The following is a 14,721-nucleotide window of genomic DNA, read 5'->3' as shown; positions in this document are numbered from 1 at the left end:
CCCAATCCAAAACCAGTCTGCCTGTATCAGTGAGTCCACAGTGGACTCTCATGGAGACGGGATGTGTGCATTGAGGAGCCAAATCATATCACACCAGTGGCAGCCCACCCAGTTTGTGGTCTCCGCAATTTAACAACTGGACCTTATCCTAATGTAACACAAATTGAATAGCATTCTGACTGGTGGGTCTGGAGAAGATCTTTGAAGGAATTTATTAAGTCAGCCATTTTGACACACTTCCGGTCACGTTATCCGCATAACCTCCGCAATTTAACATCCCAACCATTTTTATTTTATTTTTGTATAGAAGATCGAGGCTCGTGAAAGAGCGAACATCAATCACAAAAAAAGGACAAACAGACACACAAAACATACAATAAAGGGAGCGGGAGACAAGATGGGGAGAGAGAGGGAAGCACACAAATACAACAGCAGAGAACAGGGACAACGGAAGATCCGTGGGAGGGAGAGGGCTTGGGGGAGGAGGCATGGGAAGGTGGGGAGGGGGTGGGAAAGGTATAAAACAAATGGACACTGCTAGAACTTCCAGGAAAGAAAGAAGTCGGGATTTCCAAAAAAAAAAGTGGACCTAGGGTGAATTAACGGGGGTAGAAGAGATCAAGGTTTTGGATGGGGGAAGATAAGAGATGGTGGTGAACAGCTGTTTTAAAGACCTGGAGGGAGGAGTGGGATGGAAGAGAGTGAGGGAGTTTGTTCCAGAGGCGGGAGAAAAGAGGAATGAAGGAGTGAAGGTGAGCAGAGAGTCTTGATTTTTGCAATTTCACCAGAAGAGGGTTGCTGGCAGGTCTTGTGCGACCTGCAGGAATATTTGGGGGACAAAGCACAGATAGAGCTGGGGGAGCTAGGCCAGATAGGAGTCGATAGAAGACAGAAAGACCACCTACCTGCCTGCGGTGAGTGAGTGAAAGACCCTCGGAGTTAGCTTGATCGCGGGAGATTCCAATGATTGTGAAAGCTTTGGTTTCAACAGCGTGAGCACGAGCTAGGTGTGATGCAGCAGCACCAGCCCAGAGGGGAGAACAGTATTCCATTGAGCTGTGGACGAAAGCCTTGTATGTGGTGAGGAGCTCAGGTGTGCCAAGGAAGGACTTCGCTCGACGAAGGATGCCCAGTCGGCAACTGGCTTTGGAGGCCAGATTGGAAATGTGGTTTTCCCAGGAAAGATCATGGCAGATAGTTAGACCCAAAAGCTTGAGTGACAGAATTTCTTGGAGAGGATTGTTCAGAAAGTAGATGGGAGGGTTGTCCAGTCGGTCTTTTTGGAGAGACATAGTAAGAGTGTGAGATTTGTCAGGATTGAAAGACATGTTCCACTTGTTTGACCAGTCTGTGATTTTTGTCCAGGTCTGCAGAGAGTGAGGAGGTTGCAGACTGCCGATCTGAGGGATGAGGAATGAGGATTTTTGGCAGAGAGTGGAGGCATCAGCAAAGAGATAGAGAGGATTTTCAAGAGAGTCAGAGAGATCATCGATGAAGACCAGAAAAAGCACAGGGCCCAGAACACTGCCTTGGGAAACTCCAGCCTGAATAGGAAGGGGAGATGAGAGAAACCCATTCAGGGCCACACCTTGACTCCGACTAGAGAGGAAGTCCGCAAGCCATGCTTGGAGATTTCCATGGATACCATAGGAGGCGAGTTTGGTGAGCAGAGCGGGGTGCCAGACCGTATTGAAGGCATGTGATTTGTCAAGGGAGACAGCTCTAATTTCCTGTTTGGCATTGAGGACCTCCATCCATTGTTGAGACAGAAGCAGCATGTCCAGAGTCGAGTGACCTGGTCTGAAACCAAATTGATGATCAGAGATCATGCCATTGGAGAAGAGGAAAGATTTTATATCCGAAGCAATGATGGATTCCATGACTTGCTGATAATTGGGAGACGGCTGATTGTCTGTAGTTGCAAAGATCTGTTTTTGCACCCTTTTGTGTAAGCAGTGATGTTGGCTGATTTCCAAGCTGATGGCAGATGACCTTGAGCAAAAGAGAGGGTGAAGAGAACAGAGAGAGGGAGTGAAAGAGCGGCAGGGCAGGATTTTAGGACCCGTGGGCTGATGCCGTCTGGTCCAGTTGCAGAATCAGAGTCGAGGATTGACAGAAACTTCTCCACCTTGTCAGGAGAAAAGGACACAGAGTTCAGGAGCAGCTGGGTACGACTGTGTATGGTGGGTGCAGAGAGGGATGGGTTTGGGACACAAGATTTTGAGGCAAACACAGAGTTGACGCATTCAGCTTTTTCACATGCCGAGTCAGCTGTGTCGCTGTTTGAGGTAAGGGAGGGGATGGAGGGGGAACAAACACCAGAAACAGATTTGACCTAACGCCACCAGGATTTGGAAGAGGGAGATAGGTTTGAGAGTTCACTCTTGAGAGCAGAGAGATATTGTTTCCTGGCTCTCCTGAGGGTAGACACACACTTTTTTCGGGCTTTGTGAAAGGAAATAAGATTTCCTTTCGTTGGATTTGCCTTCCAGGAGGTGAAGGCAAGTTGTTTCTGGGCAACTGCTTCACCACAATATTTCGTGTGCCATGGACGGGAGGAAGGGTAAGACAACTGAAGACGAGATGGGAGAAATCTGTGCATGAGAGAGAGCAATTTAGTTTGGAAGAATTCCCAGGATGAGTTGATGTCAGAGGCCGTAGAGATGGAAGACCAGTCCGGATGATTGATGGCTGCTTGAAGACCGTGAAACCTAATGTTGTAACCTAAACCTAATGTACCATAGCCTCATGGTGTTACCCATATTTGGTGGCATTCTCACTGGTGGGTCTGGAGAAATAAATTTGGAAGGAATTTACTAAGTCTGCCAATTTGACACACTTCTGGTCATGTGACAGGAACGAGCTTTGCAATTCCCGTTGCCCGTCAGGAGAGAAACCGGACTGGCCCAACCGTTTGACCGGAAAAGTCGAAATAGGCGACGGACTGACAGGCGGATGATGTACAATGACAACGTCTTATCTAGAATTGCAATTCCAGATAAGCTAAAAATAGCATTTCATGGGATTGCACCATTTGTTGCGAACCAAGCTAGCTGAGCACACATGTAATCCCTAACCAAGATAAATACCAACAGATTACGCTAAAGGTGATGATTCAGTTCAATAAAGCTATGTTCCTATAATAAAATGGCCACCCGTAAACCGGCGTATTCCTGTATGATTTTTGGTTATCGTATGTGGAAAATTAACAAGTGGTTAATTCATTTGACTTCTTTCTGAGCTGCATTTCTTTCCTTCCCCTCTCCCCTCCACACTTTTCTCACTTCTTAATCCCTTCAGACTTTAGAGCTGTTCAACAACCTTGTTCGAAGTGGTTTGCGCAACTACTACAATGATCTGGATCTTAAAAACTTTGTGGACTTTGTGCAGATTGAGGTATGTACCATATCTTCTTTTTATGTCAATTGAATAAAACTGGGAAATATTCTGTTTTTTTGCTTTAATTTATACTTGCATATTAGTGGGGCAACTTAGCATAACAATTGTGCATTTTGTGAGGAAAGCACCAAATTTGGCACACTAGTAGACTATCATATTATGAAAAGATCTGGATATTGGGCCATCTCAGATTCAGAGATTTGATTTTTGCAAGATTTCGATTCGATTGGGATCGAAGAGAACACCTTCTTCGTCTTCTGTACAGTAAAGTTGCCAGCCCTGAATTCTCTGGCTACATCTGGGTGCTTCATTGGGAGTGCAACCATGTCCCTCAGGTGAACAGGGACCCACCTGGCATAGTGTGTGTGGTCTAAGGCATGGAACCATGGGACCAGTTCCGTCAGGGCATCAAGGTACATCGTGAATGAAGCCTGCCGCAGAGAACGCACGTAGACCAGTACCAACATCTCTAGTTCCAGCACAGTTGCCCAGTACTGAAAGTTGGGAATGTCTTCTCCTCTCTGGTGACACCAGTCTTCGAACTCAGGCAGGTCTTCTGCATCATCAGCATATGTCATGCAGTGGCGTTCATACGCACGGTGTTGCAGGATGTGCAGTGCCGCTGCAGTGATTTGATGAGCTCTTCTTGTGCGGGTGACGTGGGCAGCTCGCAGGAAGGAGTCGGCCGTCCCTGGCATTGCAATCTCAGCTTGCAAATCTGCAAAATCTGCAAATCTTGCAAAAATCAAATCTCTGAATCTGAGATGGCCCAATATCGAGATCTTTTCATAATATGATAGTCTACTAGTGTGCCAAATTTGGTGCTTTCCTCACAAAGTGCACAATTGTTATGCTATATTTAGCTTAGCTGCCGGACTATATTGCCTTTTTGTTACTTTTTCTATCCACATGTTTTTATGATCGTTTGTATTTGTGTGATAGCTCTAGGTGAGAGGTTCCTGTCACTTAAAGCGCTATTACATATTAAAACAAGAAAAAGAGCAATCAGAGATTGCAAACCCTCACCAGGATGTATTTTCAGTGGTTTTTAAGGCTTTTGTGTTAAAACAAATATGGCGGTCGAACCACATGACCGATGACATCATTATTATTTTTTCTAAACTATTTTATTCCTAGATTATGCTCTAGAAATTTCATCTTGATCGGATGAAGTTTTGTACTTGTCAAATTATGACGTCATAATGGAGGCACCTACGACATCATCATTAACAGATGTTATTCCACATGGAGAGTTCTTTACAATGAGCCATGTCTCAATTTTTTCTATTCAGCGCTTTCGGAGATGTAGAGGTGCAAATTTTTTCGGTTTTTCCAAGAATGCAGCCGAACTACGTGACCGATGACGTCATCATTATTAATTTTTTTCTCCACCAGTTTATGCCTTCATGGCGCTCAATAAATTTCATCTTGATTGGATGAAGTTTTGTACTTGTCAAATTATGACGTCATAATGGAGGCACCTATGGCATCATCATTAACATATTTTATTCCCCATGGAGAGTTCTTTACAATGAGCCATGTCTCTAAATGTTTTCTATTCAGCGCTTTCTGAGATAGAGGTGCAAAATTTTTCGATTTTTCCAAGATGGCGGCCGAAACACGTGACATATGACGTCATAATTATCATTAAAAAAATTCTACAGGTGGAGTTGCACCTATGGTGAAAATTTCCTGTCAATCGGACCAACGGTTGCAGAGAAAATCATATTTATTCTGTGTGGACAAACAAACAGCAAACAAACAAATGGACTCGAATGCAATACCCTCGCCAAACAAGAGCAATCGGAGATTGCAGACCCTCAGCAGGACGTGTTTTAGTGGTGTTAAAGCTTTTGTGTTGAAACAAATATGGCGGCCGAACCACATGACCAATGACGTCATCATTTTTTTTTTCTCCGCCAATATATCCCTAGATGACGCTCAGAAATTTCATCTTGATTGGATGAAGTTTTGTACTTGTAGAATTATGACATCATAATGGAAGCACCTATGACATCATCATTAACATATGTTATTCCCCATGGAGAGTTCTTTACAATGAGCCATGTCTCATTCTTTTCTATGCAATGCTTTCAGAGATGTAGAGGTGCAAAGTTTTTCGGTTTTTTTCCAAGATGTCGTCATACCACGTGACCTATGACGTCATCAATATCATTTTAAAAAATTATACAGGTGGAGTTGCACCTATGGTGAAAATTTCCTGTCAATCGGACGAACGGTTGCAGAGAAAATCATATTTATTCTGTGTGGACAAACAGAGAAACAGACAGAGAAACAGACAGACAAACAGAGAAACAGACAGACAGACAAATAGACAGACAAACAGACAAACGGACTCAAATGCAATACCCTCTCCGGTGAGGGTAATTCGGTGGATGGAGTGTTGGATGGAGGTTGTGTTTTCACCCCCTGTCTGTCTTTGAACAGGTTATCTCAAAAATTTGTGGACGGATTTGGAGGAAATTTGGTCGAGAGGTTGGATATGTGACAAGGACGAAATGATTAGATTTTGGTGAAGATCCGGACCAGGATCCTATCAATTTTCAAGTGATTCTCCACCATTGAGAGATCGGGCCGAAAACCATACACTGAATACAGTATATAGCAGGTTATCTCAAAAAGTTTGAGACGGATTCGGACGACACTTAGTGGACAGGTTGGGTATATGACAAGGATAAATTAATTATATTTTGGTGACAATCCGAATACTGATCCGAATACAAGAATTTTTTTAATTTCTGTGTGACCTTTCACCATTGAGTGATAGGGCCAAAAATGATATATTGCAGGATATTACAAAAAATTGTGGATGGATGATGTCAAAACTTATCAATATTGATTATGTCAAGACCTGTGATATAACATTCTATCCAAACAAGCTGAAGTCTTCTTCAGACAAATTGATTTGCTGTCCTGACCCTTGTCATTCGATGATATACCCCTTGTTTGCCAAGTAAAGGGTTGTGTGCTCTGTTTTGAAATTGGTTGAAAGATTCTGAACTTTGTGTATTCCAACAATAATAATAATAATAATAATAATAATACATTTATTTTATATGGCGCTTTTCAAGAAGCCCAAAGGCGCTTTGACAGAGTACAAAAAACAAGTGCAAAAAGACAAAAATCAATAGGTAAATAATCAAAGCAAAAGGAAGGAGAAGGAGAAGAGATAGTCAGGGGTTACATGCTGAGGGTTAAATGTTGAATGCAGTGTTGAACAGGTGGGTCTTGAGTGATGTTTTGAATGTGGTGAGTGAGGAGGAGTCTCTGATGGTGTGAGGTAGTGAGTTCCAGAGGGTGGGAGCAGCGATGGAGAAGGCCCTGTCCCCCCAGGATCTGAATTTGGTCCGGATGGGGGGGGGGGGGGGGTCAGGAGGTTGGTACCAGCAGAGCGGAGGTTGCGGGTGGGAGTGTGTCTTGAGAGGAGGTCAGTCAGGTAGGATGAGGCCAGGTTATGGAGGGCTTTGTAGGTCAAGAGGAGGATTTTGTACTGGATTCTCTGGGGGATGGGGAGCCAGTGAAGCTTGTAAAGGACGGGGGTGATGTGGTCACTGGTCTGGGAATGGGTGAGTAGATGGGCAGCGGAGTTCTGAATGAATTGGAGTTTATTGGTGATTATTGCGGGTGAACCATAGAGGAGGCTGTTGCAGTAGTCCAGACGGGAGGTGATGAAGGCATGGATGAGGGTTTCTGCAGCCGTGGAGGAGAGGGATGGACGGAGACGGGCGATGTTTTTCAGGTGAAAGAAGGCTGTCTTTGTGATCTGTTTAGTGTATTTTTTCGAAGGAGAGGGTTTGGTCAAAGATGATGCCAAGATTCCGGATGTGAGGGGAGGTGGACACTGGGAAACCGTCGATGTTGAGGGCAAAGTTATGGGTGGATTTGTTGAGCGTTTTGTACTTGTTTTTACTTGTTTTTGCTTGCTTGTTTTTGTAATCAAAATTGTTCTGTCTCCATTCCCCTATCCATAAAATCTTGCCTCATTCCTGCATTCCTGATGCCAGACTGTGTTAAACTATAGGAATGGCATTATCTCTTTCTAAAATGCCTTCAACCTTATTCCGCAGCTGACCTAAGGCAGGCTTTACCAGTGGAATAAATAAGGCTCAATTTTCATCCTTTTAATTGAATGAATGAATAATCGCAGCATTTACTAAGACGGAGGGCCTCAAAGGGAGAATAGATGATTGGATTGATAGCACCCTGAATAATGGAGAATGATATGGTTATTTATATGGTTTGGAATAAGCACCAAATGTCATGAAGAGGGTAGCTATAAATAGTGTGTGATAAAGGGTGCATGGGAATTGGCAACGTTGGCCACCTAGAATTCTAATGACCTCCCATTCAGCAAGGAACTGTCAGCTGTGATGATGGGAAGTTGTTGGGGTTGAGTGAGATTGGTTGTTGTTGTTGTTGTTTGTTGTATAGCCTCGGACAGTTCTCTCGAACAAGCCCGTGGCACGGAGACAGCCGATTTATCTCCCAGGAGGGACCCAGAGATCCCCCCGCATCTTGGATGGTGTATCCCGCCTTCACGAGGCCAGGGCTACGACAGAGTTAGAGAGACAGAGACAAAAGGGAGCCGGTCCACAGGGACCGATCGGCACTCTGACCGTGCTGCCCTGACGAATCCGGGCAGCAGGGAAGAATGGGAAAGATTTGGCCCTAGACTTGCGTTAAGCATGGTACAACCACCACAAAGAGGCGTCCCCGATAGTTGTGGATGGGATTGGTTGGGAAGTATTTTGGGATGTGGGAGAAGCCACCAATAGGCCAGGTTGAGTTTCCACATTTTGGATTTCAGCTGATTATAAATAGAGTGGTTTGAGAAAATATGGAGGTGAAGCAGCATGGTAGTGATTGTCGTGCCCGAGATCATTTATCTGCTATGTTTGAGAAAACATATTTTGGAAGAGCAAAGTTGTGGAATTTGAAAACTACAATAGCAGCGGATGCTTTGTTTAAACTGTCTCTCGTGGGACAAAAGGGACAATGAACCGTGAAAAGTAGTCGTCAGTATACTTTTACATGAATTTGCACGGCCATTGGTAAAGACAATGGACAAACACATTTATTTAAATATTTCCAGGTGTTTGTTTGTTTGTACGTTATGCTTTCACGGTTCAACCATAGCACCGAGAGGCCCCAAATTGTGGCTATCTACTGCAGAATCTGGGCAAGGTTTTAAGCTTTCACACGTTGGTCTTGATGTCCATTTTGAGGCCACCAAAGGCCACTATAAAGAGTATATTGGAATGTGGAGTCAGGCAGTGCTGCCGCTGGCCCGTAGTCAGGGCCCTTAGGGATATTTTGGGGGCCGTTTGGTTCAAATTCTTCCAAAAGCACCAAATTTGGCCCAGATGTTGCCCATGCCATACTCTTTCGATTTTTGACGGGCGCCAAGACGGGCGCCCCCCCCCCCCCACCCGGGGGCCCCATATTGGCGAAATACTAAATGGCCGCCACCCGGATTAGAGGAAAATCAGTTAAATAACCAAAAGGGTTGGAATCATGTATGATACCACTTTTCAGGGGTTTTCGAGGTCGAGGAATCCAATTATGATGTTATTTTGATGATTCGAGGTCAAGGTAAACCCCCAAGGTCATCTTAAATGTCATTTTTGAGTCAAACATGTCGGTTTTTGAGTTTTTTGTCAAGATTTACACGAGGTTCACCATTTTATGTTTCTGGGTTGGGTAATCGAGCTCTGACCTTATTTTTGACAATTAGAGGAAATATTTACATGTCTATTTCCTAATTTTCAGGCATATGCAGTTCATCAGTCTAATTACAAAGGTATGGATTTTGATGTTTTATGAACTGTATGCCATATCCTTGTGTTTAATTTTTGTGCGATCATTATCCGGGTTCATGTATACATGATTGTATACATGTCATAAATATGACGTCATAGGTCATGTGACCTGGCGGCCATATTGGATTTTATGAAAACCTTAAAAATGGATCCCTGCCTTCATTTTTCGATCGATTCATTTTGAACTTTGACCACTTATAGTACGCCATGTGATTGGATGCATATCCTAATTATGACGTCATAGGTCAGGTGACATGGCGGGATGGACCGGTATGGTCCCCGGATCATACCGCCCTTGGCGCCCGTCAAAAATCGAAAGAGTATGGCATGGGCAACATCTGCGCCAAATTTGCTGCTTTTGGAAGAATTTGAACCAAAATATCCCTAAGGGCCCTGACTATAAAAGGTAACCACCATAAGGCCAATAACGCCAAAGCTTTTCAATGGACACCACTTCCTGAAACCACCGCCGCGAAAATCCCACCATGCCAGGCAGTGCCGGTGCCGGATATAACTCCCCCGCCACCCACTCGCTGTCCCGCTCCTCCAGTCAGTGCCAGGCAGCCCCTGCTAGTAAGGTATATTGCATTTGAACCTGAGTTCCCTGCATAATGAGCCAGTAAGCCAGAAACACGGAACTAGCTAAAATATGTCCATATTTCTTGAAAAATATGGACATATTTCTTGCTTGCTGGCGATGGTTCGTTTTTTCGCAGCTCTCCACGCTCTCCATCGAAATCAAAGTTAAGTAATTGTTCCAATTTGTATTTTCGTTATAACTGTATTTCTTTTATGGTGTATGTACGTTTATTGTCCCGTCAAAGATTTTCGGTGCTAATCTTTCATACCTGTATTGAAAATCGTGTTAATTCGTGTCGTCTTGAGGTCTTGTACAGTGTACACTGTACAACCTTGAGGCTTTGTTTTTCTCTCAGCGCCTGTCGTTTGTGATCCAATAACTTTCGTTCTCTGTTTTCGCAGTCTTTCCACCCCAAAGCCTACTTCCTTATGTAAATCTCAACTCAAAAAAACAAAAAAAAAAGACATTACCTTCTCTGTGCTCATTCGTTTATTCATTCTTATTCGTTCGTTCGTTCTTCGACCACGTGTTTCTCCCCCATTTCCCCAGATAGATTGTCAAATTTCAACTCGTTATTTTATCGTCCATGCGATATTGTTTGATTATAGTTCGTTTTGGTTTGAATTTCCTGTAACTCGTAATTAATTAATTGTGTTCTGCTCCTCGTGTGTGGCCTTGTAGTTGTACCCCCGTCGGTGTTTTGTTAACTTAAGCGTGTTTTGCTTGGCTCTTGGTTTTTTCCCTTCTACCCCGAACATAATACTGTCTAACGTTCTAAATCCCCACCCCCCCCCCCCCCCAAAAAAAACAAAAAAAACAAAAACATTTATTTTATTTTCTCCACGTGTACTGTTGTCGCACCCGTATTTTCTGTCCAGGTGTGCTGTTCGCCCCACCCCCATTATCTCCTTGCCATCCACCGTTTGCCCTGTTCACGTGACTCGTGGTGGTCCCTCTCGGCTCTCCCCCCGTTGGTATTTTTGTGCATATAAGATTGTTCATAGTTCTGTTTAAATATTATTTAAATATGTTTAACCTTTCCCCTTCTGTTTTTTATTCAGTGGTATATTACAACACGCTGTTTTTCTTCCTATTTAAAAGGCTTTTCTCAATTTCCTCTCCAACTCATTCCACTTCAAAAAAAAGAAATTCAATATCTTATACGTCTCCCTCACTACATGGTCTAAATTCACATTCATTCCATCCCTCCTCCATCGTTCTGAATCGGATTGCTAACTTGAAAATCACAACAAACCCAATTTGTTATCAATGTTCGTCTTTCATTAATCATCCACTTTCTAAACTCCCCTCTTGCCCCTCCCATCCAAATCCCCCCCCTTGCACCTACACTCCGAAACTTCCCCCTTGCCCCTCCACTCTTAAACTCCCCCCTTGCCCCTCCACTCCTGATCTCCCCCCTTTCCCCTTCCCTCCAAAACTCCCCCCTTGCCCCTCCCCTCCTAAACTCCCCCCTCACTCCTCCCCTTCAAAACTCCCCCCCAATCCCTCCCATTCAATTCTCCCCCCATACCATTCCTCTCCAATTCTCTCTCCTCCCCCCTCCTCCTCCAAGCTGCCTCCTCCCCACTTCGTCTCCCTTCACTCTCATACCTCCACCCCCCCAAACCTTCTACTTTCCTCTGCCCCCCCTCAAACAACCCCTCACTGTGCCGCATCCCTTCACCATCAAACCTTTCATCCTCCTCATCCTTCCCTTTCTTGGAACTCTTCTGCAACATCTGAAACACTATCAACTGCTCTCCCTACCTCCCCCTCTCATCCTTCATCTTACCCTACTCCTCCCCTCCCCTGTCCTGTACCCGATGCTCCCCCTCTCTCCTCATTAACGGTATGGACCTCAAACATCCGGGGCCTTCGCTCAAACCTGACTGATCTCTCCATACAGGTTGCTTCTGACAATCCAGACTTGATCTGCTTAACAGAGACTTTCCTCCTTCAAGATGTCTCTGATTCCTTAATATCTCTTCCTGGTTACTCCCTCCTCCGGTATGATAGACCTGAGCCTCGGCCTGGTGGTGGGGTGGCTATCTTTGTCAAAAACTCTCTTCCTCACTCTCCTTGCACTGCTCTCTTTCCTCCTCACCCGCAGGAGTACCTCTGGTTACGGCTTCCTCTCCGCTCCCACCTTTTGTTCATATGTGTTCTGTACCGTCCCCCAAACAGTGATGACTCCATCTACATTTCAATGTCTGACAACATGGACCAACTTCTATCCACTCATCCCAACTCTCTCTTCCTCATATGTGGTGACTTCAACTGTCATCATGCCACCTGGTTGGGTGTGGGTTCCTCTCTCACTAGTCATGGCACCTCAGCAAAGGACTTCTGTGACTCACTGGGATTGACACAATCTGTCAATTTCCCGACCCGGATCTCAGCCAATGGAGTATCTTCTCTTCTAGACTTGGTTATGACAAACTTCCCTGCTAATGTCTGCTGCTCTTCTTCTGCTCCAATCGGTTCTTCTGATCATGTGCTTGTCAAAGTGGACATCTCTCTGGCCATTCTCAGAGAGCCTCCTCAGCGTCGACGAGTCTGGCATTTCACTCAGGCCGACTGGGACGGTCTTCAAGCAGCCATCAATCGTCTGGATTGGTCTCCCATCTCCACTGCCTCTGACATCAATTCTTCCTGGGAATTCTTCCAAAGCAAACTGATCTCTCTCATGCACAGATTTATCCCATCTCGCCTTCAATTGTCTTACCCTTCCTCCCGTCCATGGTACACTGAATCTTGTGGTGAGGCAGTTGCCCTGAAACAACTTGCCTTTGCCTCTTGGAAGGCAAATCCAACTGAAGGAAATCTCAGTTCCTTCCACCAAGCTCGGAACAAGTGTGTGTCTACCCTCAGGAGTGCCAGGAAGCACTATCTCTCCTCACTCAAGAATGAACTCTCAAACCTGTCTCCTTCCTCCAAATCCTGGTGGCGTCTGGTCAAATCCGTTTCTGGTGTTTGTTCCCCCTCCATCCCCTCCCTTACCTCAAATGGCCACACAGTTGACATCGCACGTGACAAAGCCGAATGCCTCAACTCTGTGTTCGCCTCGAAATCCTTAGTCCCAAACCCATCTCTCTCTGTTCCCACCTTTCCCAGTCGAACCCAACTGCTCCTGGACTCTGTGTCCTTCTCTCCTGACAAGGTGGAGGAGTTTTTGTCAAACCTCGACTCTGATTCTGCAACTGGACCTGACGGCATCAGCCCACGGGTCCTAAAATCCTGCTCTGCCGCTCTATCTCACCCTCTCTCTGTTCTTTTCACCCTATCTTTTGCTCAAGGTCATCTGCCAGCATCCTGGAAATCAGCTAACATTACCGCTTTACACAAAAAAGGTGCAAAAACAGATCCTTGCAACTACAGACCAATCAGCCTGCTCCCAATTATCAGCAAAGTCATGGAATCCATCATTGCTTCGGATATGAAATCTTTCCTCTTCTCCAATGGCTTGATCTCTGATCATCAATTTGGTTTCAGACCAGGTCACTCTACTCTGGACATGCTGCTTCTGCTGTCTCAACAATGGATGGAGGTCCTCAATGCCAAACAGGAAATCAGAGCTGTCTCCCTTGACATATCAAGGGCCTTTGATACGGTCTGGCACCCAGCTCTGCTCACCAAACTCTCCTCCTATGGTATCCGTGGAAATCTCCATGCATGGCTTGCGGACTTCCTCTCTGGTCGTAGTCAACGTGTGGCCCTGAATGGATTTCTCTCATCTCCCCTTCCTGTTCAGGCTGGAGTTCCCCAAGGAAGTGTGCTGGGCCCTGTGCTTTTTCTGGTCTTTATCAATGATCTCTCTGACTCTCTGGAAAATCCTCTCTATCTCTTTGCTGATGACTCCACTCTCTGCCGCTCCATTCCTCTTCCCTCAGATCGGCAGTCTGCAGCCTCCTCACTCTCTGAAGACCTGGACAAAATCACAGACTGGTCAAACAAATGGAACATGTCTTTCAATCCTGACAAATCTCACTCTCTTACGATGTCTCTCCGAAAAGATCGACTGGACAACCCTCCCATCTACTTTCTCAACAATCCTCTCCAAGAAGTTCTGTCACTCAAGCTTTTGGGTCTCACTATCTGCCATGATCTTTCTTGGGAAAACCACATTTCCAAGCTGGCCTCCAAAGCCAGTCGCCGACTGGGCATCCTCCGTCGTGCGAAGTCCTTCCTCGGCACACCTGAGCTCCTCACCACATACAAGGCTTTCATCCGCAGCTCAATGGAATACTGTTCTCCCCTATGGGCTGGTGCTCCTGCCTCACACCTGGCTCGGCTTCACGCTGTTGAATCCAAAGCTTTCAAAATCATTGGAATCTCCCGCGATGAAGCTATCTCTGAGGGCCTTTCACTCACTCACCGCAGGCAGGTAGGTGGCCTTTCTGTCTTCTACCGACTCCTCTCCGGCCTTGCTCCCCCAGCTCTCTCTGTGCTCTGTCCCCCAAATATTCCTACAGGTCGCACAAGATCTGCCAGCAACCCTCTGATGGTTAAACTGCCGAAATCTCGGCTCTCTGCTCACCTTCACTCTTTCATTCCTCTTTTCTCCCGCCTGTGGAACAAACTCCCACACTCCCTTCAATCCCTCTCCTCCCTCCAGGTCTTTAAAACAGCTGTTCACCACCATCTCTTATCTTCCCCCATCCATAACCTTGATCTTTTCTACCCCCACTAATTCACCCCAGATCCACCTTGTTTGAAATTCCAACTTCTTTCCTGGAAATCCTGGCAGTGTCCATATGTTTATACCTCTCCCACCCCCCCCCCCCTTCACATGCCTCCCCCCCTTCACATGCCTCCCCCCCTTCACATGCCTCCCCCCCAAAGCCCTCTCCCTCCCACAGATCTCTCGATGTCTCCATGCCTCTCGGTCCCTGCTCTCAAATG

At 45.6% G+C, this 14,721-nt stretch overlaps 1 protein-coding gene across 3 annotated transcripts in view; it reads left to right on the top strand.

Moving 5' to 3' along the window:
- Positions 1 to 14,721, top strand: part of LOC137424448 (tetraspanin-15-like) — a 242,881-nt gene that overhangs the window by 128,116 nt on the left and 100,044 nt on the right. For all 3 annotated transcript variants that reach the window (XM_068111919.2, XM_068111917.2, XM_068111916.2), the window contains one exon: positions 3,301 to 3,396. In XM_068111919.2, the coding sequence (XP_067968020.1) occupies positions 3,301 to 3,396 (96 nt within the window). The remainder of the gene's footprint in view (positions 1 to 3,300; positions 3,397 to 14,721) is intronic.

Source organism: Myxine glutinosa, chromosome 4 (genome assembly GCF_964187855.1).
Source record: "Myxine glutinosa chromosome 4, kmMyxGlut1.1, whole genome shotgun sequence".
Taxonomy (NCBI): Eukaryota; Metazoa; Chordata; class Myxini; order Myxiniformes; family Myxinidae; genus Myxine; species Myxine glutinosa.
This window is presented reverse-complemented; position numbering and strand designations above follow the sequence as displayed.